Raw genomic sequence first — 27544 nt, 5'->3', positions numbered from 1 at the left:
AGGGCTACTGCCTTATTTTCACTCCTTTGGCATCAACCCGTAATTCTTACATAGTATTGATAGATCTAAGTAACTACGTTCGCGGTTTCAGCAATAGCAGTATATGAAGTCATAAAGCAACAATACATTTTGAAATGCAACAAAATGTTCCATAAACTCAATTAACCAAAAGCAGAGACTGGGAGTACCAATACGAACTAGTTTTTGTTGGAACATCAAGGGTTGGCTAGGTGTGTTAGTTCCTGCCTATAATTCTAGCACTTGAGAAGCTGAGGCAGGAGAATCAGGTCCTGTTCAAGGGCAATCTTGGCTATATAGTGAGCTTAAGGCCAGCCCATATTTACATGAGATCCTGTCTCAAAAAACAAAAATCAATGGATTAAATTAAAACATTGAAACATGAAATAATAGGCTACAAACAAGATGTTTCTAAATTTGTGTATGTACACCAAGAGAAAGTAGAGGGCACAAAACAGACTATGGTGTTTCTTCCCTAATTTATTAAAATAATTAAGATTATTTTCGGATTGGGAGATGGCTCAGTGGGTAAGAGTGCTTACTACAAAGCATGAAGACTTGAGTTCAGACACCCAGCATTCCATACCTGTAAAACCCCGGGCATGTCTGTGTAAACCAGCAACCCCAGTGAGGACGGGGAAGCAGTATAGTGCTGGACAACAGCCTAGCCAAAACTTGGTAAGTTCTAGGTTCAGGGAGAGATCCCATGTTTTAATGGAGTAAGGTGGAAAGCAACAGAGGATACCTGATGTCTTCCTCTGGCCTGCACACATGCATGCATGAGCACCTGCACAGATATGTGTTCACATACATATATATACATATGCACAAAAAGGAAAGTAAAAATCTTCCGATAGTGTATTAAAAATCATGATCAAATAGGTGGCAATTAAAGTATACTATTTTCTTAGATATATCAATTTCTGTAATCTAAATATTTTAATGAACATTGATCTCTACTCTGTGCTTCAAAGCACTATATAACTAATGAAACGTATGAAACTAATGAAACTAATAACTAATGAAACGTAATGATGAAGTAAAAGGTAGTCAAATAAGATTAAAACAAATTATTTTCTTTATGAAAGATGAAGGCATTTAGAAGTCTGGAACAATTTGAAGTGTTGTAATTTTTACAAACTGCTAGGGATAGCTGTTACATTAAGAACATCTGACCTACCGTGCAGGACCAGAGGGCTCATCTCTTGCTGAGCTTAATACAGTTTTAATTATAAGTTCCTAAAATAAGAAGGAACAGAATAAATGATTACAATTTCAAATGTACTAGTACAATGAATGAATTAGTACAGTGTACTAATTCAACAAATATTTACAAGTTGGCCATTCTGGGCCAGATAGTGCTCTGGGCGTTAGAAATAGAGTGGGTAAGTGAACAATTCGTTCTTAAATTCACTTTTAATAAAAACCCAGAATTATTCTAAAAGGTGGCTAACAAATCATGAAATTTATAACTAAAGTATCTTTTAAAATAACTTTATTCATGATTAGGAGAATAATAAAGAATCACTACACAACAGAACTGATACCTAAAAGGCATGAATACCTTAAATGTTTTTTAGATATAGTATTTGAACGGCAGGGCCAGATGGCTTCACTGGCCTATTTTTATCAAACCTTTTTAAAATCTGAAGAAACAAGTGTCATTTGTCATGTCTGTTCCTAATGAATGTGCAAGCCCTTTAATGCTTCAAGTACAGAAGATATTCCATATTTCATACAAAGCAATAAAGTTCGATCAAGAATAGAAAGTGGAAGTTAAAACATTTAGCTTTAGTGACATCTCAATCTGAGAAGTCTTGTATTAGCAGCATAGGTCTTGGGTCACATATTCAGTGAGTGAATTAATGACTCCTAAGGGACAGACATGTGAGCAGACTCGATAATGAGAACAGGTTTCAAAGTTTTCAGGTTTAAACCTGAAAAGGCTTTGTTCCTAGCAGACATTCTAGATTTATGACTGAAATATTAACATTCTTTAGTAACTAGATTTCAAAAAGAAAAGGGAGAAGACAGATTACATCATATATGCTAAATACTAGCGTCTGATTTCTTACCTTAACATCTGTAAATTGAGACACAGCAATCTCAGGGATGTTGGGATGGAGAGCAGGCAGTTCACAATATAAGTTGGGAAAGCAAACTAAGGATCCCAGAAGAACTTGTGCTTCCACTCTTGGTGCCTGTGTATCAGATGTAAACACTCTATAAAAATGCTAGCTAACTGTGTTCTTAAACTACCAGTAAATATTTTGTTCTGTCATTAAATAATTTGTTCTATAATTACATTATACAGGGCAGTGTGAGCATGCAATGATTCAAAAGGGGAATGTAAAAGACTTAAGTTTCCATCTAGAACTTCTAAAGAGAGTGTGATTATTCTCAGTAAATACAATGGACAAATAGCAAAATGTTCTTTAAAAGCAACCAATAAACAGAAACTATCTGCAGTTAATGACCTTTAAATAGGAACATAAAATGGTAACCAGAACACATTTAACATAATTAAAGAAAAATGAATATTTTATTTACTTATTTAGTTAGAGTCAGGGTTTTGCTACATAGTCAAGGCTGGCCCTAAACTCACTTTGTAGTCCAGGCTGGTCTTGAACTTGCGATTCTCCTATTCAGCATCCCAAGTGCTGGGCTTATAGGCATGTGCAACCATGCCTGACCAAATTACTTTAAATGTAGTTCATATTTCACTACCTATTGTTCAAATAAGTTAATGGCTTGATGTCACTGCTTTAGGATGAATAAGAAGAGATTAAAAAGTCAATTCTGGGAGCTGGAGAGATGGCTCAGTGGTTAAGAGCACTGACTGCTCTTCCAGAGGACCAGGGTTCAACTCCCAGCACCAACATGGCAGCTCACAACTGTCTGAAAATACAGTTCCACAAGACCTGACACCTTCATACCAATGCACATAAAATAAAGTTAAATAAATTTTAAAAAAGTTTAAAAAAAATGTTAATTCTGTCTTTAAGAAATAGGATAGTTGGGATATAGGAAGGGAGGATATGGGAACAAGGAATTATATATCTTAATTAAGGGAGCCATTCTAGGGTTGGCAGAGACTTGACTCTAGAGGGGTTCCCAGGTGTCCAGGAAGACGCCTCCAGCTAGTTCCTTGGGCAGCTGAGGAGAGGGAGCCATAAATATCCAGATCCTATTGCCATACTCATGAATATCTTGCATATCACCATAGAACCTTCACCTGGCATTGGATAGAGAAAATGACAGAACCCCACACTGGAGCACCGGACTGAGCTCCCAAGGACCTGATGAGGAGCAAAAGGAAGGAGATCATGAGCAAGGAGGTCAGGACCGTGAGGGGTGCATCCACCCATTGAGACGGTCAGACAGAACTAACGGGAGACCACCAAGTCCAGTTGGAAAGGGACTGATGGAACAGGGGACCAAACCGGACTCTCTGAATGTGGCTGACGGTGGAGGAGGACTGAGAAACCAAGGACAACAGCAATGAGCATGAACTCTACAGCATGGACGGGCTCACTGTGAGCCTTGTCAGTTTGGTTTCTCACCTTCCTGGACTTAGGGGGAGTTGGGAGGACCTTGGACTTAATATAGTGAAGGGAACCCTGATGGCTCTTTGACCTGGAGAGGGAGGGAGTGGGGGTATGGGTGGAAGGGAGGGGAGGGAAGGGGTTGGAGGAGGGGAGGAGATGGAAATCTTTAATAAAAAAATGCGAAAAATAAATAAATAAATAAATTTAAAAAAAAAGAAATAGGTACCAGGCTAGATGGTTTTTATCTTTTTATGCATATGAACAAAACTACTATCCTTAATATTTACTAACATTATAATTCATGTCAACATAAATCATACAGAAGAAAGTATTTCATGTTGTCTTTCATTTTATTAAGTCATCTCTTAAATATCAATATTGAACATTTCCTCTTCAGCCGTCTTGCATGTCCACCAAACAGGGACCAAAGCATTAATTTACAGACTAACTGGTTTTTAGGATTAAGAATACTTAATAAAAATGTGAAACACCAGTCAGTATATTAGCAACACAGTATTTCCATTCACATAAATCAAGACTCAGTGTCTAAAAGATTTGCATCTTAGTATGACTTAAGCTTATATGACTTTCAACAGAACAGGAACAGCTCGTTTTTACAGGGCCTGTTAGAGTATATTAAAATCCCCACACTAAAGAGGCTGGGGCGGAACGATTGCAAGCTGAAAGCCTGCCTGTACGACCAAAAAGACATTTTCTCAAACAAAACAACAAAACAAAAGACAAAACACTTCATGTCCAGATTAAAAGACAACTTAGACTTACAGGTTCGAAAGGGCAGGGTAAATTGACATCTGCCACCCTGCTTTAAAACTATACTATACACCGAGATATTTTATGCTATTTGTGGCTATTGTGAAGGGCGATGTTTCTCTGATTTCTTTCTTGGCCCATTTATCATCTGTGTAAAGGTGGGTTACTGATTTTTTTGAGTTTAGGTATATATCCAAAGGATGCTCAATCATGCCACAAGGACATGTGTTCAACTATGTTCATAGCAGCATTGTTTGTCATAGCCAGAAAATGGAAAGAACCTAAATGCCCCTCGAATGAAGAATGGATAAGGAAAATGTGGTACATTTACACAATGGAGTACTACACAGCAGAAAAAATTGACATCTTGAAATTTGCTGGCAAATGGATGGAGCTAGAAAACATCATTTTGAGTGAGGTAACCAAGACTCAGAAAAACAATTATCATATGTACTCATGCATAAGTGGCTTTTAGACATAAAGCAAAGAAAACCAACCTACAAATCACAATTCCAGAGAACCTAGACAATGAGGACCCTAAGAGAGACATACATGGATCTAACCTACATGGGTAGTAGAAAAAGACAAGATCTCCTGAGTAAATTGGGAGCATGGGGACCATGGGAGAGAGTTGAAGGAGAAAGGCAAAGAGGGTAGCAGAGAAAAATGTAGAGCTCAATAAAAAATCAATTAAAAAAATATAAAATAAAAAAACTATCCTATACAAATAGAACTAATTTTTAAAAACTTGATATTTAGCTAAAGGCATTAGTTGGGTAAGGTAACTGTAATGTCTGAATATGAAGCTACAACAGGAACAGGTGATTATGTAATAGCTAAGAAAGACAAAATTCAATTGCTTGTAATCTGCTTAAGGAAGGAAGGAATCATTAACAATGAGAGATGATATGGGTGGGATCTAAAATGAGAATTGAAAAAGCCAAGACCTGGAATTAGTATTTTTAACACCATCCAGAGGAAGACTGCCTCTAACCTTAGAGGGCACATGTGAGTGTCCAGCTGCTTTCTTATAATGATTTGGATTCTACATAGCCTTCCTCAGTAATAGGCAGCATGCAAATTAGCAGAGAAAGGGACTGTTGCTTGAATTATCCAAAGGATGTTGTTATATAACCAATATCTAGATGTAGAGGAGGAAAGTTAGTCACATAAAAAGCATCAGGGTTTATTTCTACAGAACTTTGAGAGAAGTTGCAGAAAATATGCTTAGTAATCTGGAGTAACTGGTTCATTGATAAAGTTTTCACAGTAACTTAATAAGAAGTGACAGTTATTTGAATATCAGTCTCCTTTGAGCTCTGTCAACTTTTGCCAGTCTAAGAGGTTGATTATCTGGGTACCGTGGTAATACTACATGGACTTGTAGTTTGTGTTTCACCTTTGGTTTGTTTTCCATGTAATCTACTCCAAAAGTAATATATTTATTTAATATTCTCAAGACACAGTTTAATTATCTCTTTACTTATTTTAAAGTATTACTTTAAGTCAGTATAACACTATAACCTGTTCCATAGCACTTAAAACATACTAAGATGCATCCCCCAATGACGTCATTCATCATCTATAATCTCATCACAACCTAGGTTCTGATTCAGTACTTCAGCATTGCTAATGAGCAACGAGACCATAGTACATGTTGTTGTGCTGAGCATGCTTTCAGTGATAAGGACAAGTTCCTGTTCCTCTGTAGACCATCCTCTGCATATATAAACAGGAAGAAAAAGTTCATAAACCACCAAAGTCTAAGCACAATGTTGAGGGTATACTGGTACTGGATAAGTACTTAACATTTTCAGCAGTAAGTATCTACTAAGCCCTGCTCTGTGCTAGACCATGGAGATACGAAGATACAAGACACTGTGAATGTTTTCCAGGAACAGTGGAAACAAAACTGGCTAGAAATACAGTTTTTTCCTTTTCATTTGCACATTTCCTCTGGGTGATCAACTGTATCCATGTTCAGGGCTTTAAAAATACTTCTAAAAAATCTCTCTTGACCTCCTGACTTATGTAACAATTATTCTATTGACCTCTCATCAGTATCCAATACACACCTTACGTCAGGCCACAAACAGCACTTTTCTCATTTACTGTTGGGCTTTTGCAAAACAGAAATAATCTATTAAATGGCTATGCATGCTTTTAAATTGTATGCCAGTATTTTCTCTTCCATATATCCTAATTTTTTTTCTAACAGGACATTAGAAAGTGATCTTTCTAAAATACACATTTGATCATGTTTCCTTAAATGATGACTCAATTTTCCTTAGAGAAAATCTAACCCATGTTAGCACTACATCCACAATTACTAGCTAGCTACATGTTAGCTATTCCACAATTCTAGCTAGCTCACTTCTGCTACTTACGTAGGAAATATTCCACCTACCCTTGTTTCTGTGCAATTATCTCACTGCTTCTTAACATGTAAAGGTTACTCCAAGGGCATATTTCTGGGTTATCCCATAAATATTTGTTCTTTATATTAAAATTTTAATTGTCAAATAAAAATTCTCATTAAAAAACATGATGATTTAATAAACACGCAGTAATGATTACTCTCCATGCTTCTTTATCTTTTCAATAACTTGCAACCATTTCTTCACTTCCGTCCCTCTTTCCCTACATGTCCCAATTTTAAATCTTTTTTTTTTTCCTATCAGATGTAAACCATTTTTTATAGCTTTTGGGGGCAATTCACCAACTAATTTTATTGACTTCTTAACACATCAGAATTTCTTTCTTTTTAATGTGGGAGAAGCAATCAATTCCAATCAAATGCTAAACTTTCCTGGACATAAATTTGTTATATTTTATCAGCAATAACACTTTTTGTTGCTTTGTGAGCTGAGTCTTGATAAATAGAGTTTATTACCTTAAAAGAACTAGAAATAAGGACTTACATTAAGAAAAGCTGAAGAAGCCACTCTCCCGGCTGCTATAATAAAATCCATAATCAGCATTGTGGCACCAGGCAAACCAAGTGAAAAAAACTGAGGTGAGCAGTGCTTGATGATTGTATTGACAATGTCCTGAGAAGACGAAAAAAAGGAAAGAAAAATGATCACATATGCATTACTGGGAATCAGCTAATCAATTTCATTAAAAAGTGTGAAATAAAAAATATACTGACTGACTACCTGGAAAGACTAATTTTAATTCTTCCAATTAATACATGTTTCGTATATTTTGTTAGGAAAGTAAACTTAAAACACACCTGATTAAATGACATAAACGCTAGTACTTTCTTTTCCACATTAGAGAGCAAGGAGGGCTCTTTGCTTCACAGCAAATTTTAGCCCCACATTTCCTGACACTAAATTACAGAGCAGTTTCTCCTAGTTGCTTCTGTGTGAAAATTCATACTCTACATCTACACTGAACCTATGTGATCTGCTATGTGGCAACTGAAGAGATTGGAAGTCCTTGAATAATAGATATATAACTTCAGAAACCTAAGGGTAGGTGTTTTTAAGTGAATATTCTTAATATGGCATTATGATTCTGGAATTTACCAGGAAAGATGCAGTGCATTTGGTTGTATTATTCAATGTGACTTTTCAGGAAGGGTTTTAATTAGCCTATATTGATTATATATGATGTGGAATTCCCCTCTATATGCTGTGAATACCATTAGTTAATAAAGAAACTGCCTTGGCCTGTTGACAGTGCAGAACTTAGGTAGGCGGGGAGATGGAACTGAATGCTGGGAGAAGGGAGGCAGTGAGAGGGAAGCCATGCAGCTGCCACTGCGGACAGACGTGCTGGAACTTTGCTGGTAAGCCTCAACCTTGTGGTGATGCAGTATGAGTTAGGCAATAAGAAGCTAGAGCCAATGGGCCAACCAGTGATTTAAATAATATGGATTCTGTGTGATTATTTCGGGGCTAAACTGTCAGGCAATCAGGATGAACAAGCAGTCCCCTGCAACAACATATAATAATATGGTTCATTATGACATTTTCACATAGGTACATAGTATACTTTGGTCATATTTACCCCGAACCCTTTCTTGTCATTGCCCCACCTACTCCTACTGATCCCCTTCTTCTCCCAACCAGTCTTCCCTCCACTAAATATGACTGACCTTAAATGAAAACTCTACTTTTGTAGTAGTAAGTATGTAATAGTATTTGAGATATGTTTATAGTGTTTGGACACTACAATTATTTTTAAATTAATGAAGAAAGTTTTCTCATTTGCTCAGAAGGAAATATAATTATCAGCTTTGAATATTAGTGTTCTCCAATGGACATTTAAACAAATTACAGTACTCTTCCACACTTTTGCGTTTTCCAATTAAGATCAAGATCGCTCAAATATGTGTCCTAGAATCTTATCTATGATTATTCAATGATCATAAAGGATACAGCTCCCAAGTTAATGTAATTATCATTATGGCAATGTAATTTAGTAATAAAAAATATGAGGTAAATTTTAGAGTAGAATAAACCTTATGATTGCTGTATGAAAAGGTGAGCAAATTCATATACCTCAAATGTTGATTAAGAATTAAGTATAAAATGCTTAAAAATAAGACACACTGGAATATTAAGAAAAGACAACGTAATCAAAGGATGGTTTAATCTCTTCAAAAAGTAAATTTGTTAGTATGTGAAAGCTAAGCTGTAAGGCTTGGGCAGTCTGTGGGGCCTAGAATTACCGCTGGTGCATGAACTGGCTTTTTGGAACCCATTCCCTATGGAGTGATGCCTTGCTAAGCCTAGATAAGGGGGGGGGGATGGTGCCTTGGTCTTGCCTCAGTGTGATGTGACAGACTTTGTTGACTTCCCATGGGGAGGCCTTACCCTCTTTGAGGAGTGGATGAGAGCTGGGGTGGGGAAAAGGTGGGAGGAGCGAGAATAGGGAAAAGGGGGAATTGGGATTGGTATGTAAAATAAAAAAAAGATTGTTTTAAAAAATAATAAAATAATAAAAAAACTGAATACTGCCATCAGTTCATTAAGTACTGCAATAGCTTGTTTTCAATCACCTTTCAAGAATAAAGGAGGTCATAAAGTGGAAATGAATTATAAATAAATTGTTACATATGAAAGACAGTTTTAACTCTACATCTTCTAGAGCAAGAGTTAGGCATAATTAAAAACCAATGTCTTAGTTTCCTTTCCTGTTGTGATAAAATACTTTGACCAAAACAACTCAACAGAGAAATGGTTTGCTCAACCCAGACCTCTAGGTTCCAATCCATCACTGCAGAGAGGCCATAGTAACAAGAACTTGAAGCAGCTGGGCACATTATGTGCACAGATAGAAGAGAGCAATGAATGAATTCATGCCATCCCCAGCTTCCTTTCTCTATCTTACACAGTCCATGATCCTCTGCACAGGAAATGGTGCCCCTCACATGGGCAGGTCTTTCCATCTCAGCTAATGTAGTCAGGGCAATCTCTCTCACAGACATGCTCAGAGGCCCATCTCCTATGTGATTCTAATTTTTGTCAAGTTGACAACTACCACTAACTGTCACAGCTGATAAAACAATGTTTAGTAGGTACACATGTTTACCTGATCAATATGAAGCAATCCACAATGCATTATATTGTAGAAATGTGTTAAAAAATCTCTGTTTGGAGATACATCTTGTCTTCTCTTCATTGTATTACAAATAAGTTTATATGCATGCAATTTACCTTGTTTATACTTATCAGTCAACATGGTTGCCTAAAACGAAGAAATCAGTTTTAATACTAAAAACAAAATATTGTTTATAAATATTTAAACAATCGAATATAATAAGCAATATCTATTTTCATATATTTCTTTGTTGGTCTACCCAGCTATAAGTCGGGACTAGGAAAACTATTGTTAGCCAAAATAATTCAGTATACATATGAATAATCACTGACTATTTCACTTGAAAAACAATATTTAAAAAAAATAAATCTCTAAAACTATAGTTTGTGCTTTCTTTTTATCTAAATACAATGAGACAGCCTCCTCTAGAGCTGTGGGTATACTCAGTGCTACAACACTTGTCTAGCATGTGCAAGGCTGTGGGTTAGATCCCTAACAAGGGAAAATGAATAAAAATAAGTACATTTTAAAACATTTTTGGCATACTTTTCTACACTTAGTTTTGCTTGATTAAATAAATAAAAAAAACAAATAAAAACGTAATTCTGCTATGCCTAACTCTCCTTTCTATGCAAAATTTCTTAAAGATACTGGCTACAAACTAAGTGTTCTTGAAGACCAAATAACTGTTAACATTTCTATCAATTGCTCAAGACTAACTTAGTAAAGAATAATATTTTATATGTCAAGCTTACCTTAAAAAGCCAAGGTGTAAGAATTCTTAACGGAGGAATCAAAACAGGTGGAGAAGGTGAAGTCAGGTTATCTGCTGAAATGCCAAGATTATCTCTGATCTATAATTTTCAAATAAACAATAACAAACATGTATTAAAACTATTTCTTCTTTTAGTTGCTTTACCTTAAACAGAAGTCAAATCCAGTCTCTACCATAACAACCTATTTCATTACGGCTAATTATGGCCAAGTGACTTCATGTTGAACATTTGTTTAATTCAAAACAAGATCAAAGTTGTAATTATGTTCTCAAATGCCTCTTCTTTTTTTGTCGGAGGGAGGTGGAGAGGATACTTGTTATTTCTTCAGACAGAATAGACAGGGCTTGTACGGAGCCTGCTATGTAGCCTAGCAAGGCTTCTACCCTGTCTCAGTCTTCCAAGTGCCAGAATTACAGGTGTGCAGCACCACAACCAGCCTTCTTCTATTTATCAATACTTAATTTTTCTTTCCATTTCCTCTTACAGCCTTTGTTTTTTTCTCACCTTGGCTAGATTCTGCCAAAGTTCACAGAGATAATCAAAAACTTGAGCATGTATTTCAGGATCCATAATAGCATTGACATCTCCCAGAATGCCCAGCATTCTTCGCCACATAACAGTAGCAACATCAGCATGCCACCCAGTGAGAGTACCTCCTGCCATTACACTACAGCATTCAGATGGAAATTCACTGATTTCTAAAGGGGAAAAAAAAAAAAAAAACACAATAGAGTTAGTACCGGAAAGAGGCAATTTAAGTGAATAATCTCAAATATCTATGAATGTGAACTAAAGGAATGTAAATATAAGTAACTTTTTCTGATGTCAAAATCTTTCTAATACATAATTCCCTATGTTGGTGATAATTTCTTATTAATAGGGATTTATTGAGATTTACTGAAGAAAAATATGCAACTACCACTTATTGTACAGCTACCAAAAGGAGAAATCATTATCCGTATATGTCCGTGATGTTTGTGTGAGAAGGCATGCATGCGTAGAGGTGGTTTTCCTCTTACACTGTGGGTCTGGGGACTGAAGGCAGGTGGTGGGGCTTGTGCTACAGTGCTCTTACTCACTGGGCCATCTTGCCGGCCTGTGATAGAGACAGTATATGGGACATAAATATCAATTTTATAAGCACACACTCTCACTTCTATATAATAGTAAGCCATATAATCAAGAAGAAAATTTTAGGCTAAAAGTAATTCCTGTAGGAAGTCTTCATAAGCCAATTTCTTTGAAGCTAGAGTATGCAAACAGTAACACTGAAAGAAGTATCACAACATAAAAAGACACTTGTACTAAAATTTGAACATAATAATAGTGTAATTAAGCCTTTTTGCTGTTGTTGTTGTTGTTTTCTGAGACAAAATTTCTCTTTGTAGCCCTGTCTGTCCTGGAACTAGTTCTATAGACCATGTTGGGCTCGAACTCAGAGATCTGCCTGCCTCTGCCTCATGCCACCACTGTCTGGCATAACGATGTTTTTTATCTTTTGTTCTTTAATACTGAAAAGGTGAAAACACAGGCAATCTTGATCTTTGTCTCATTTCTGCCACTAACCACGTTAAACAAATTATTTTTAACTATTTAAGACTATACTTCCTCACTTATAAAATAGATTGTTTTGCTAGGTTTTTTTTTACAGCTTAAAAAATCCATTATTACATGCATACAAGTGTATAGGAAATTATAAGGAAGTATAAATAGTACCTAAGGCCTGTAACCCAAGCTCTTAGCAAAGCTGAGGCAGAAGGATCTTTGCCAATTCAAGGTCAGCCTGGACTTTTGTTTCAAGAGAGCTCAAGGCTAGCTTAGGCTACACAATGAGACCCTGCAGTAAACAGGTAAACAAAAATAAACAAAAACGTTAATGTCCTTGCAGTTAATGCACTTAAGAAATTAAATGTTTTATGGACAAAATGAATTTTAAACAGGTTTTTTTTTTGGCGGGGGTGGAGTTGTTTCTGTATAGCCCTGGCTGTCCTGGAACTCACTCTGTAGACCATGCTGGCCTTACACTTAAGAGATCTACCTGCCTCTGCCTCCTGAATGCTGGAACTAAAGGTATGTGCCACCATCTCCCAGCTTAAATAGGATCTTTCATATTTGATAATATCCCAAATATATTGGTAATTTATAGTTGGTCCATTTTTGCAAGAAATTTATCTTATATTTTGTAATGCTTAAATTTTCTCTTTGTATGTGAATTATACAATAACTAATAACATTTAAAAGGTATTATGTAGTTAATCTTCAGATTAAAAATTGGCATTCAGTATAAAGCCAGTAAGTAAATCAAAAGAAAGAGATTGAGTTCTACACAGAGTTGTAATGTCTTCCTGTTCCACAGCTTCTTTATACATACGTGTGTGTGTGTGTGTGTGTGTGTGTGTGTATGAATAGTGAGATAAATCAATTCATTTGTCTCTGACTTAGCCTTCACAAAGTAAACTACAAAATATTAAATAACTAAGAGGGCAAGAAATAATAAACAGTATTTAGTTAAAATCTGGATCAAGCTGTATGGGCCGCTACAAATGCCATTGATGAGATAACTGAGGAAAGTACGGAAGTTAAGAGACCGGCAACTGATGCTAAATATTGTGAGGGAAGCTAATATGCTATGGCCATAAGGGAAGTATGCCTATATTATTGGGACAGAGCTACTTAAGTTTACAGGTATAAAATATTTAAAAATTTTAATTTTATGTGGAAAAACAGGTATAAACCAGCAAAACAGTAAAAGCCTGGTAAAATTTATTTGAATGATTTATGGATTTTTTAACTAGTCATGTTAACTGTTTTGTAATTAAAAATTTTTCTTCCAAATGGTAGAAAAACAATATACAAACAAATATTAAAGGTCACCATAATCCACAAAGCAGAAACACAGGAGTTCTAAAACTGCATGCTAAGGAATAAGCACTCTGGACCTCTTTAGGAAGAAGAAATAGATTTTGCAAGTGGGAACTGGAAAGGGACGGATCAGGTATATGCAGGGAGTAGAGGGAGACAGTGCAGGGAGAGATAACTGAAACTGGGGGGCATTGAGGGCAGTGTAGAAACCTAGTGCAGTGGAAACTTCCTGGAATTTATGAGGGTAGAGGTAGTGAGGACTCATGGTAATGGAGGATTTGGAGTCTGAACTGGCCATCTTTTGTAGCTAGGCAAGGCTTCCAGTGGTGGGACTGGGTTGTATTTGGTTGAGTTGTTGGCCAAAGGGGTCTTGTGGAGATCCCTGAATAACCTAGGTTGATGCTAGAATAGAAGATCATTCTCTGAAAACTGACAGTAAGACACCATTGCAGAGGGCAACATCCACACAGCTCACTGAAAGTCAAGAGATTGAGTTGGCCCTGCATCTTGGAGCCTTTACCTCTACATTCTAATCTCTTTAGTGCAGGAAGGTACTGTCCAGGCTAGAAAAAGAGATACCAATCCAGCCACAAAACCCTCCACCTACAATCTGCCTAGCCTGCCAGATGTGCTTGGGCAGTGGTGGTACAAAACTTGTGGGAGTAGTCAGCTAATGTCTGGTTCAACTTGAGGCCTATGCCATGGGAGGGAGTCAGTGTCTTATACTGCTTGGATGGCTGTGAACAGGAGACTGGATAGCCCAGAGACCAAACAACTGGCACACAAACAAACAAATAATAAAATCACTGAAATAATTCCTAATAATATTCTGCAATACTCATAGATTGGTGCCTTGTCCAGCCATCATTAGCGAGGCTTCCTCCAGCAGTAGATGACAGCGGGTAGAGACCCACAGCCAGACATTATGTAAAGAGAGAGTCTAAACTGGAGGTTTACATCAGATCCCTCCCCTCAGAGATCTGGAAATCCCAGGGGAACAGGCAAAGGAAGGATTGTAGGAGTCAGAGGGGATGGAGGATACTAGGAGAACATGGCCCAGCGAATCAACTAGACAGTGTTCACACAGGCTCCCAGTGACTGAAGCAGTTAGCACAGAGCCTACATGCAATATGCACAAAGTTCTCTGTGCATACATTATGGCTGTCAGCTTGGTGTTTTGTGAGACTCCTAAGAATGGGAGCAGGTGTATCTCTGACTCTTTTGTCTGCTCTTGGGACTCTTTTCCTCCATTGGATTGCCTTGTCCAGCCTCTATATGAGTGCTTTTGCCTTGTCTTATTGTATCTTGTTTTGTTCTGTATGGCTGTCTCTTTTCTGAAGAGGAAATGTAGGGGAAGTGGATCTGGGAAAGAGGGGAAGTGGGAAGGTTCTAGGCTGAGTGGAGTAGGGAAAACTGTGGTCAGTATGTATTGTATAAGAGAAGAATCTATTTTCAATAAAAACAGAATATCAACAATAAATAGAAAAACAAATTAATATAATTTCAGGAACACACACATACACACACACACACATATATATATACACACATATTTATATACATATAAATAAAATGGAATGAGCCCTTTAAAGAAAGTAGTCCAGGAATTAAGCAGCTTTCATTTCTTCCTTTGGTAAGAATAAATGTGCTATATGAATAATAAAAAATGGGCTTTTAATATGACTTATAAATAAATATTTGGTCAACTACGTCATTAACTAATTTTCAAAATATGCAGCCAAGTATTTATCTGATGCTTTTTATACCATGCAGGATTTCAGTTCCCTGTATATATATATAAAAAAAAAGGTAAAGTTACTAATTTGACAAATTGTTTTACTGAAAGCTTGGCTGACAAAAGATAGTACTGCTGCTTCCTCCTGTGAGTGAGCAGCATATTCAAATACAGTATTAAGAGACCTGAAACACAGTGAGCACACCTAGAACTCCAGCACTGAGGAAGCTAAGGCCGAAGGAGTTAGAGGCCAACCTGGACTACAGTGCAAAACCCTATCTCAAAGTCAAAATTTAAATTAAAATTTAAACACTTTTAATCCTAGCAATTGTGAGGCAGAGGCAGCAGAACTCACTGTGAGTTCTAGACCAGGCCACTCAGGGATACACAGTGAGCCTTTGTCTCAAAACAAGAAAGAGAGGAAAAGAGGGATGGGGGGGTAGGAAGAGGGAAAGGACAAATATATCAATAAATGATACAAACCCAAATAGTGCAATCACTATCACCAATTAAAAGCCTTAATTATAAGGATGTTTAAAACTATGATAAAATGAAAACAAAAAACAAAAACAAAAAAAAAAACCAGAGCTATTAGAATAATAGCCCCTTTTAAGGGCAAGAAAAACAACAGAAGACTCAGAAAAATCAAAGACTTTAAATAAGTATAAATAATCACAGCTAAGATGACTTAGGTTCTGATACTAGTACTCTGTAAGAACAGCAAATATATGAGTTGCAAACATTGCCTAGATCATCTGGTGTCTGCAGAACGGAGTGGTGGAGCTTCTCATCGAGCTGCAGATCCTTCTGTTCCATGTGATCTATATTTAGTGTAGATGGGGAAGGTGTCTGTGACCGGGATCCCAGAGTTGAATGTATTGGGGAAGCGCTTTCTGAACCTGCAAAATTAATTTCATAATATCATTGTGAAGAATGTATTCAGGGTACCTTCAAATACCAAAAAGACATAATTTTAAAACATCAAAGGATAAAGCAGGTTATATACAGTCCAAAGATGTCAAAAATATCATGATATTGCCTACCATTAGATGAACACAGGATCAGGAATACAAGGTAATGGGAGCCACCAGTGACAGTGGCAACCTCTATCTTGATTTTTGACCTACCTACAGAAACTAGGGTACCACTGCTATTCTCTTTTTCTCATTTGAATTTGGAACAGGTCAATAGTGACGGATCTACTCTTCTATATAATAATATAGATCAATGCTAGCTTGGTTTACAGTAGTTCCCAGCTCCCAGGGAGCCCTTATCTCTACTTTTTCCTACCAATCCATTCTCATAAAACATCAAAAATGCATGAAAATGCAATGATTCTATCCTCATTAAGAATTCTATTGAAATTAACACATATGCCTATAATCCCAGCACTGAGAGCTGTCAAGAGTTCAGTGTCTCTATTGTGTGGAATAATTTGAGGAGTTTTGGTATTAGTTCTTCTTTGAAAATCTTGTAGAATTCTGAGCTAAACCATCTGGTCCTGGGCTTTTGGTTGGGAGACTTTTGATGATGTTTCTATTTCTTCAGCAGTTATAGGTTTGTTTAATTTGCTTATTTAGTCTTGATTTAATTTTGGTAAGTGATATTTGTCCTGAAAGTTGTCCATATCCTTTAAGTTTTCAAATTTTGAGGAGTACAGGTTTTCAAAAATATGACCTGATGATTCTCTGTATGTCCTCCATGTCTGTTGTTATGTCCCCCTTTTTATTTCTGATTTTGGATATTCTCTCTCTGCCTTTTGGTTAGTTTGGATAAAGGTTTGTCTACTTTGTTGATTTTCTCCAAGAACCAACTCTTTGTCTCATTGATACTTTGTATTGTTTTCTTTGTTTCTATTTTGTTGGTTTCATCTCTAATTTGACTATTTCCTGCTGTCTAGTTCTCTTGGGTGAGTTTGCTTCTTTTTTGTTCTTAAAGTCTTCAAATGTGAGGCTACAATTACCCTGATACCCAAACCACAGAAAGACATTATTAAGAAAGAGAATTACAGATCAATCTCACTCAGGAACATTGATGCGAAAATACTAAATAAAATACTGGCAAATTGAATCCAAGAACACATCAGAGCCATCATCCACCATGACCAAGTTGGCTTCATCTCACAGATGCGTGGATGGTTCAACACACAAAAATCTGTTAATGTAACACACCACATAAACAAACTGAAAAATAAAAACCACATGATCATTTCATTAGATGCCGAAAAAGCTTTCGACAAAATACAACATCCATTCATGATAAAGGTCTTGGAGAGAGCAGGGATACAAGGAACATACCTAAACATAATAAAGACAATATACAGCAAGCCAACAACCAACATCAAACTAAATGGAGAGAAACTCCCAGTGATCCCACTGAAATCAGGAACAAGACAAAGTTGTCCACTCTCTACATATCTATTCAATATAGTTCTTGAGGTCCTAGCTAGAACAATAAGATACCAAAAGGAGATCAAGGGGATATAAATCAGAAAAGAAGTCAAACTCTCACTATTTGCTGGTAATATGATAATTTACATAAGCAACCCCAAAGATTCTACCAAGGAACTTCTACAACTCATAAACACATTCAGTAATGTAGCAGGATACAAGATTAACTTAAAAAAATCAGTAGCCCTCCTGTATGCAGATGATAAACAAGACGAGAAAGAAGTCAGAGAAACATTACCCTTCACAATAGACACAAATAGCATAAAATACCTTGGAGTAACTGTAACCAAACAAGTAGAAGACTTGTATAATAAGAACTTTAAATATTTGAAGAAAGAAACTGAAGGAGATACCAGAAAGTGGAAAGATCTCCATACTCTTGGGTAGGTAGAATTAACATAATAAAAATAACAATCTTACCAAAAGCAATCTATAAACTTAATGCAATGCCCATCAAAATCCCAGCAAAATTCTTCAAAGACCTTGAAAGAACAGTACTCAACTTCATATGGAAAAGCAAAAAACCCAGGATAGTCAAAACAATCCTATACAATAAAAGAATTTCTGGAGGCATCACAATCCCTTACTTCAAACTTTACTACAGAGCTACAGTACTGAAAACAGCCTGGTATTGGCATAAAAACAGACAGGAGGACCAATGGAACCGAATAAAAGACCTGGATATCAATCCACACACCTTCGAACACCTGATTTTCAACAAAGAAGCAAAAAATATCAAATGGAAAAAAGAAAGCATATTTAACAAATGGTGCTGGCATAATTGGATATCAACATGTAGAAGAATGAAAATAAATCCATATCTATCTCCATGCACAAAACTCAAGTCCAAATGGATCAAAGACCTAGCCACACTGAACCTTATAGAAGAGAAAGTGGGAAGTACACTTGAATGCATTGGCACAGGTAGACCACTTCCTAAATACAACCCCAGTAGCATAGACATGGAGAGAAACAATTAATAAATGGGACCTCCTGAAACTGAAAAGCAAAGCACATGGTCAACAAGACAAAACGACAGCCTACAGAATGAGAAAAGATTTTCACTAACCTCACATCAGACAGAGGTCTAATCTCCAAATTATATAAAGAACTCAAGAAATTGGTCATCAAAAGAACAAATAATCCAATAAAAACAATGGAGTATATAGACCTAAACACAGAACTCACAACAGAGGAATCTAAAATGGATGAAAGACACTTAAGGAAATGCTCAACATCCTTAGTCATCAGAGAAATGCAAATCAAAACAACTCTGAGATTCCATCTTTCACCTGTAAGAATGGCCAAGATCAAAAACACTGATGACAACTTATGCTGGAGAGCTTGTGGGGTAAAGGAAACATTCCTCAACTGCTGGTGGGAGTGCAAGCTAGTACAGCCCCTTCTCAGAAAATTAGGAAACAACCTTCCTCAAGACCCAGTAATACCACTTTTAGGTATATATCCAAAGGATACTCAATTGTGCCACAATGACATGTGCTTAACTATGTTCATAGTAGCATTATTTGTCATAGCCAGAACCTGGAAACAACCTAAATGCCCCTCGACAGAAGAATGGATACGGAAAATGTGGTACATTTACACAACAGAAAAAAATAACGACAGCTTGACTTTTGCAGGCATATGGGTAAGCTGGAAAACATTTTGAGTGTGGTAACCCAGACACAGAAAGACAATTATCACATGTACTCACTCATAGGTGATTTTTAAACATAAAGCAAAGAAAACCAGCCCACAAATTATAATCCCAGGGACAACAATGAGGACTCTAAGAGAGACATACATAGATCTAATCTACATGGGAAGTAGAAAAAGACAAGATCTCCTGAGTAAATTGGGAGCAATGGGACCCTGGGAGAGGGTAGAAGGGGAGGGGACAGGCAGGGGAGGAGCATAGAAAATTTAGAACTTAATAAAAATCAACAACAACAACAACAAAAGAGTTAAGTATCATCATCCTCAGCTACATAATCAGTTTGAGGCCAGCCTGGGCTTAATGAAACCCTGTCTTTAAAACACATGCAAATGGAGTTAGCAAGATGACTCAGTCAGTTAAAGGCACCTGTTTAAGAAATCTGACAACCTGAAATCTGCAGAATCTACATGATAGAGGGAGGCCGACTGACTCTGGTAAACCATCCTCCTACCTTGGTATGCACCACAGCTCATACCTTTACAACATACATACATAAATGTGAAAAAACTTCAACCCTTCCCTCAAAAACTACTAAACAGAACACCAACCAAACAAAAATCTTGCAAATCAATAGATATGGTGACACATTCCTGTAATCCTGGCACTTGGGTGGCTAAAACAGGATGATCATGAATTTAAGGTTACCTGGGCTACAACCTGAGACCCTAAACAAATAAACAAACATCCTCCAAGTTTTCTCATTGATCTTAGTAAACCCTCCAATTCACTTCCTAGTGTTCAGAGGCCTCTGAAATTGTCAGGGACCATTGTCCTAAAATATGATAGCAAGGACCACTGTCTTAAGGATGTTTGCAGAGAGCCTCACATTCCAACCATTTTAAGAACTGTTTGTTAACGGAACCCGCCTTACATTCCAACTATCTTGAAAACTGTTTGTTAATGGAATCACAAAAAGAATGTTTCCGCTTACACCAGGGGTGCTTTGCTACTCTGGCAAAAGTTCCTTCCTACCCCCACCCCATTCAAGGGCTATATAAGCTGTAACCTTCACCCTAATAAAGGAGACCTTGACAATAGAAACTTGCTTGGTCTCATTTCTCTCTCCAGCCCATGTTCTTTCAGGTAGCGCCCCTTCAGAGGACCTTGAATAGCTGACCCACAGGGCGGGGTACATGAAATGCTGTTGTACTCTACAATCTATGTACAATTTTTGTATTCTAGCTAAATGAACTGCATTTATTAAAATCATCATAGTCTAGACCTTTTCCATATTTTCTTTTCTTTGCACAGAATCCTGATTAAATTCTTGGTTTAGACACTGTTTTCTACTGATGCCAACTCCTGACCTTACCAAGTGTAACTCCCTGCCATATAGTTTGGTTGGCTTTCATACCTTCACATTATAACACTATCATACTGGTTTCAACATGCCTGTTCAGTCTGGAACACCCCTCAGTAGCACACAAATGCCGTAAGCACAGGCTTGCTACTTATTATATATTGCTGCACTGCTAGTGTCTACCACATGCATGACACACAGCAAACCATCTTTTTTTTACTTTAAGTAATGTGTAGCATAAACTGCATTACAGAACAGCCAATGGTTGTTGCATAGGAGAGTCCACTGGCCCTAAACAGGATATATATATATAATTTATATATATATATATATATATATAATTTACATATAATTTATATATATATATAATTTATATATAATTTCATTTTCTAATGTTGAATTTCTATCTAGCTCAGAAATATCAATGTTCTAAACCCAATAATTGTAAAATTCTGCCCTTTTCACTTTTTTCTATACAGTAAAGCAAAAATCAACTTAATTTACATATTTGTATCAATTTCCAAAAGAATGGTTCCACATTTTAAAAATGGCACAATAAATGCCCCAAATAATAACTATACTATATGCATCATGTTATAGCAATCACATAATTGGTCATATGATAATTATATATCAAAAGAATTTGACTCTACCTAGGATTAATTAGATGGAGGAGTCATATTATTAACTAGGTAGTTGTTCCTTTTACTTGACGTACAAGAAAATTTCTACGATAAGACAGCTGCAGAAACCTGAGGACTCTGAAGCTTAGCATAAGCACTGTCACACGGGAGGCACATGGAGAAAAATCTCCTTAACACTTATCAAAAACGCCAAGCATACTCCAACAGACAATATTTTCATCAAATGCTTTGGAATCCAAATCTATTTCTTTTATCTCCGTGTGTTATCCTGTTTCATAACAATCACTACATTAGATATTTTCTTTTATTTTTACATTAGATATTTTAGATTTACTCTCTGTGCGTGTGTACTCATTGACCACAGGATGTGTGTGGAGGTAAGAGGACGACTTGAGGAGATGTTTCCTTCGTCCACTATGTAAATCTGGGATTCAGGAATGGCAGCAAGAACCTTTTCCCAAAGAATCATCTTGTTATCCCTAAATTCATTTTTTTTTTTTTGAGACAGGGTTTCTCTGTAGCTTTGGGGCCTCTCTTGGAGCTAGTTCTTGTAGACCAGCTGGCCTTGAACTCAGAGATCCGTCTGCCTCTGCCTCCCAAGTGTTGAGATTAAAGGCGTGCGCTACCACTGCCCGGCCTAAATTCATTTTTTAAGACCTAAGATTTTAAAATCAGTTTATATGAACTATAAGAGAATCAATATTATCTTTAATTTTATTGCCAAGATTCTATAATAGCTGACAAAGTTTTTCCCTGTTAAAAGAGCTTTTTAAAGGAAAAGACATTTTTTACTGATACTCATATGCCAAATATGCATCGAACTTATATTAGCTATATTATTAAATGTCATATCTTTTAATCTTGCCCACTAGATTTTTTGTAGTATCTAAAAACTTCTTAGACATTTAGTTATTAAAAAAAGAGACCATATAAACCAATTCCTTGAAATATAATTTTTAATTTTTAGAATTTTTTGTTTGAACTATGTATTTACTTTTGTGTGTGTATAAACATGCATGCAGGTGCACTCATCTACATAAGCACATGTGGGAGCTTTATTTTTGATTAATAAAGAGAAATAAGAAAAAAGTATAGTGACATTTTCTTTCACATTGTAACAACCTTTGAAAACACAGCAGTTTTACTAATGTTTTAAATAAACTAGAATTAGAACCAAGCCTGCATGGGGAAGTATTTCTGTTCTTAAAGAGATCATGGTGCTTAGAATCATAAGCGACTACCATGATTGTTAACTGGAATGGCTAACCGCTGAGTGAGGTGCATCAGGGTATGGCTGGAACCAGAGTGAGTTCAGATCACACAGTAAAATCTTCCAGATCATTGTAATCTCTACACTAACCCTGCAGTAACATTTTTATCTATGTAATTATGTCTCAACTTCCAGGACTCCACTTACTATACTAAAGTTGGGTTTGGCCACATTTAAAAAGTATCTGAAGAGGATAATTTGCTGTATCACTAGGTATGCTAGTATACTAACAAATATGTCTTCTTATTGGCAGAGTGCTTTGTATTTCCTACAACAAATGCTTCAAAAGCTAGTTTGACTCTGAACAACAGGGAAAAAGATATAGTGAAGTACTCTTCTCCTCTTCTAGGTTGTCTGTTTAACAACTGCTTCTAGTCTGGTGCATATACATGAAGTCCACTAATGCTTACCTACATTACTTCACGTCAAGAAACTACTCTGGGTTTTTGTTTTGTTTTGTTTTCTCCTCTGTTAAAATAAAATAAAAATTAAATGAAAACAAAACAAACAAACAAGCAAAACCCCATTGAAATAGCAGTTGATCATACAAGCTATAGAAACTTAACCAGATTCTTTGGAAGTTTAAAAGCCAAGATTAAGTAACATTCCCTTGAGTTATTTTACCAGTAACTGTTGCAACTTCAGCAGAGAAGGCTTGCTGATTAAGGCTGCTTGTTTCTGAATCTAAATGAAGTGTTGTTAGGCTAGCCACTTCCTGCTCCTCAGTGCTCTGATGATGGCCAGAACCTGAATCCATATCAGCAGAGGAAGGGATCCCAATCTCAGTCCCAAAGCCAAAGTCTGTAGGAAGAAGAAACACTAGTACTTCAGCAACACAATAAGCAAATATTCACATTCTTCCTAGTCTACTCTTTGCATTATTTCATTCTGGAACATATAAGCAGCAGTAAAATTTTGAAGAAGATCTCAACTAGAAACATTTTAAGATTGTAACAACTTATTATTAACAATAATTGCTGTGGAACAATGCTCTTGTACTTTGTAAAGATTTGTCACTTGCACTGTTTTAATAAAACGCTGACTGGCCAGTAGCCAGGCAGGAAGTATAGGCGGGGCCACCAGAACAAGAGAATTCTGAGAAGAGGAATGGCTGAGTCTGCAGTCGTCACCCAGACACAGAGGAAGCAAGATGAGAATGCCTCACTGATAAAAGGTGCAAGGCCTTTTATCAAGAATAATGGGTTTATTTTAACAAGAATAATGGGTTAATGTAAGATGTAAGAATTAGTTAATAAGAAAGCCTGAGAAAATAGTTCAACCAGTTTATAATTAATGTAGGCCTCTGTGTGCTTCTTTGGGACTGAATGACTGTGGGACTGGGTGAGACAGAAACATCTGTCAACAAATAATTATTTTAAAATGTCATTCTTATGTAGTTTCTGATAGCTGGTAATACACTTACTACTTTTTAAGTATTCTTAAAAATCTGTCTCTCTCAGCCAGGTGGTGGTGGTGCATGCCTTTAATCCCAGCACTCGGGAGGCAGAGGCAGGCGGATCTCTGTGAGTTCGATACCAGCCTGGTCTACAAGAGCTAGTTCCAGGACAGGCTCCAAAGCCACAGAGAAACCCTGTCTCGAAAAACCAAAAAAAAAAAAAAAATCTGTCTCTCTCTCTTACTTTCTCTCTCTCCCATCATCATCATCATCATCATCATGTCTTAAAATCTCACCTGTTTGAGCTCAGAACAGTATATAATCAACTCATAAAAGATGGAAACATACAATACTCCAGTATACCTCCTAACTCACAAATTTGATTCCTAAAGTTTTTAACTTTATTCTCTGAATGCTAAGTCTACACTTAGAATTACACAGAATTTCAACAGCATAATCATGTAGTAACATATGGTACCAAATAATAATAGCTGATATTTGACATAGAGGAATATTCAAGGAAGAGTCTGGGTAGAGAGCTGAACAAAGGACAGCAAATAAGAGTGGATTAAAGAATAGCATCTCATAACTATGTTGGCACTTTATTTTAACATTAACACCATTCATTCTAAATAATTTTCTTTTCATATCTTTTGTCTTTAAAATGCAATTTCTTATGAGGGACAGTGGTTTTGGTTTTTTAAATAACTCCTGCTCCCCCATTTTTTTCAAATTAAAATGGTCTCAACCTGAGATGATTCCCTAAAACTTACTTCAGAAATTGTGAAATCAACATATACAGTAACTTCCTAAGTAACAACAGAGAGTAAAGTAAAAGCTACGCAACCCACATGTCAGAAAACAACTGACTGAAAACATGCTCAAACAGTAAACGATACTTACTGTCAAATTTTCGTCCATCACATTGGAAAGCACTGAAAGAATCTGAATGACTATCGGAGCTCATAAGATCACTGCTCCCTGCACTGGCAGGAGATGTCCATTCTGAGGGTACACCTGGGTCATCAACAGGACGCATCTGGCTCTGCTTGTTTAGAATATCAGGGAGATCTTTCGGAATTTCAAGGCTGCCTGGACTACTTCCCCTTCTTGTCAAAGTCTAAAACAAGAAACATTAAATTTTTTGTTTACAGTTAAAATTTTTAAAATTTTAAATCAAGCACCCAAAAACCTTTAGTTTTCAAGATAACCATCAGTATAAATGCTGATATTTAGGACCTCATTTGGAAAGGAGGAACATACTTACTGAACAATCTAAATAGTATGTAATGATATGTACCTGACGCCTAAGCTACTGTAGTTCTATTTAAAGCAAAGACCCAAGTATCAGGTGAGATGGTGTTGCGTCTAAAGCTCTTTAAGCAGAAGAAAAATAAAGCTTACAGTGGGACAAAAAAGCAAACAGAAGAGACAGTAAATGAAAAGATAGCAAAGATGTCATTTTATGATTCTAAAATAATCCCTACTCCCTAAGAAAGAAATTCAAATAAAAGGAAATGTAACAGTCACAGGCAAATTAAAACCCAAATGGAGTAAAACAAATTATTCTGCAACTAAGAACTAGAGATACATTAACTTCTATTTTCATTCCGATATTCAATATTTAAGATAAAAGGTAAATTTTAACATGAACTCTAGAAGTTATCTGATTTGTTTAAGAAATGTTTGTTATCAAAACTATGGGAACTGGGATAAGTGACTTCTGTTGTTTTTTCCTATTGACAGCAGGTGATACCAACTGTAAAGACAGTAAGAGGAACTAGGAAAGAAGTTGCTCACAACTACTAACAGATGGTCCAGGATGTCTGTAGTGAAAAGCTCCATGCTTCAATGTTTTATGTCTTTAAAAAACATTTAATTTAAAAACTTTAATTTAAAAGACACACATATTCCTCCTCCTACCCCCTTCTGGGACCTGACCTAAGGATTTGTAAATGCTAGACAAGCATTCAATCACTAAGATCAGTCAGCTCTCCTTTTACTTTTTATAAGACTGGATCACACTAAGTTGTACGGGCTGGCTTTGAAGTTACACTGCACCCTAGCCAAGGCCTTGAATTAGTATCCTCCTACCTCAGCCTCCTGAGCAGCTGGATAGAACTTTGTACCACTAAGTCCGGCTTTAAAAAGTTGTAAGGACTGGCAAGTCAGGGGTGAAGGTGTGTTTACTATGAAGGTTGATATACAGGGCAGAAGCAGAGAACTTCCTCTCCGAAGCTGTCCTCAGACCTTCACATGCATGCTATGGCATACAAGCACCACATATATACACACATAAAATAAATTCATGTTAAAATTTTTTAATTACTTTTTAAGTGAGGGCTAAATTTCAGGAAAATGAAGTTTTGAATACAAATTGCCACATATACATTATAACTATCTGTTAGTTCTCTATCTTTATCTCAAAAACCAAATAAATTAGAGAAAAAGCAAGCTCACCGAGGTATTCCCACTTCGAAGCCGCTCTGCTATGAACTCATCCATCAGATCAGGAACATTGGCACTGCTGCCACCAGTATCACTATTAAGAGGAGGCAGTTTGGGGCTCGTGTCCTCTTTACTTACTAGAAGCAAATAAACAACTACATATAGTGAGCAACAACTTAACTCTATCTTCTAAATCTGAAACAAAATAATCCAAAATAAAATACCTCTGCCATATCAATTATTTGCCAAACATGCACTTATGAATAATTTCCCTCCTTTTGGATTTAATATTTAAGAATTAGTAAATTGTATTTACTTTATTTAACTAAGCAGATGTTAGTCAATCTTCAGTATGACCTTAAACAGCAAGAAAGCTAGAGGTAAGCACTAGTTGAAGTCAGGTTAATATTGCCTATAAAGAAACTGGTATATTATATTTTTCTTTCTTCCTACTCTATGCTGCTCCAGAGCCTTAATAATTCACAAATCCCTCATATTTTCCCAGAGAGTAACTGTAAGGAATATATCCTTTCAAATCATGTAAATCTCAGTGAGACACAAACACACTTAGGTTTGAACACAAATTAAAATTTCATGATTTGGTATACTGTTTTTTAGATTTAGTCTAAAATCTAACCTCAGTGCTTAAAGAAAAAAGGGTTCAATTTTCGCAAGATTCAAGCAAAAATAAAACCAAAATAGTTACTTGGTTTGCTTAATATTAACACTACAATATAATTTTATAGTAACAAAATTATTTTCCCTTGGGAAACTAACTTGTGGGAAAAAAGATAATTATGTCAGTATCATATTGTTGAAAATTTCATTTCTCTGTAGAAGAAAAACCAGCGCTATTTATATTCCTACTGAACAACAAAGAATTTCAGACTGTGTAATACCATTGTCTTTATATTACTGGCCAGGCTTTGCTAAGCTGTAATATACTGCCCTCAAGTGGCATTAATGGCTCAATGCAAGATGCATTATACAGCGTTGTTAATCATGCTAACAAAAACCATGTTAAAACAAATGAAATCAAAACCTACCTTACTGCTG

At 36.3% G+C, this 27544-nt stretch overlaps 1 protein-coding gene across 4 annotated transcripts in view; it reads right to left on the bottom strand.

The window, feature by feature from the left end:
• Positions 1–27544, bottom strand: part of Ralgapa1 (Ral GTPase activating protein catalytic subunit alpha 1) — a 209075-nt gene that overhangs the window by 90263 nt on the left and 91268 nt on the right. For all 4 annotated transcript variants that reach the window (XM_038335965.2, XM_038335967.1, XM_038335968.2 and 1 more), the window contains 10 exons: positions 26501–26625; positions 24944–25160; positions 23269–23445; positions 16010–16162; positions 11171–11364; positions 10646–10744; positions 9882–10037; positions 7259–7387; positions 2094–2219; positions 1199–1257 (listed from right to left, as the gene is read on the bottom strand). In XM_038335965.2, the coding sequence (XP_038191893.1) occupies positions 1199–1257; positions 2094–2219; positions 7259–7387; positions 9882–10037; positions 10646–10744; positions 11171–11364; positions 16010–16162; positions 23269–23445; positions 24944–25160; positions 26501–26625 (1435 nt within the window). The remainder of the gene's footprint in view (positions 1–1198; positions 1258–2093; positions 2220–7258; positions 7388–9881; positions 10038–10645; positions 10745–11170; positions 11365–16009; positions 16163–23268; positions 23446–24943; positions 25161–26500; positions 26626–27544) is intronic.

The sequence above is a fragment of the Arvicola amphibius genome, chromosome 7, assembly GCF_903992535.2.
Source record: "Arvicola amphibius chromosome 7, mArvAmp1.2, whole genome shotgun sequence".
Taxonomy (NCBI): domain Eukaryota; kingdom Metazoa; phylum Chordata; class Mammalia; order Rodentia; family Cricetidae; genus Arvicola; species Arvicola amphibius.
This window is presented reverse-complemented; position numbering and strand designations above follow the sequence as displayed.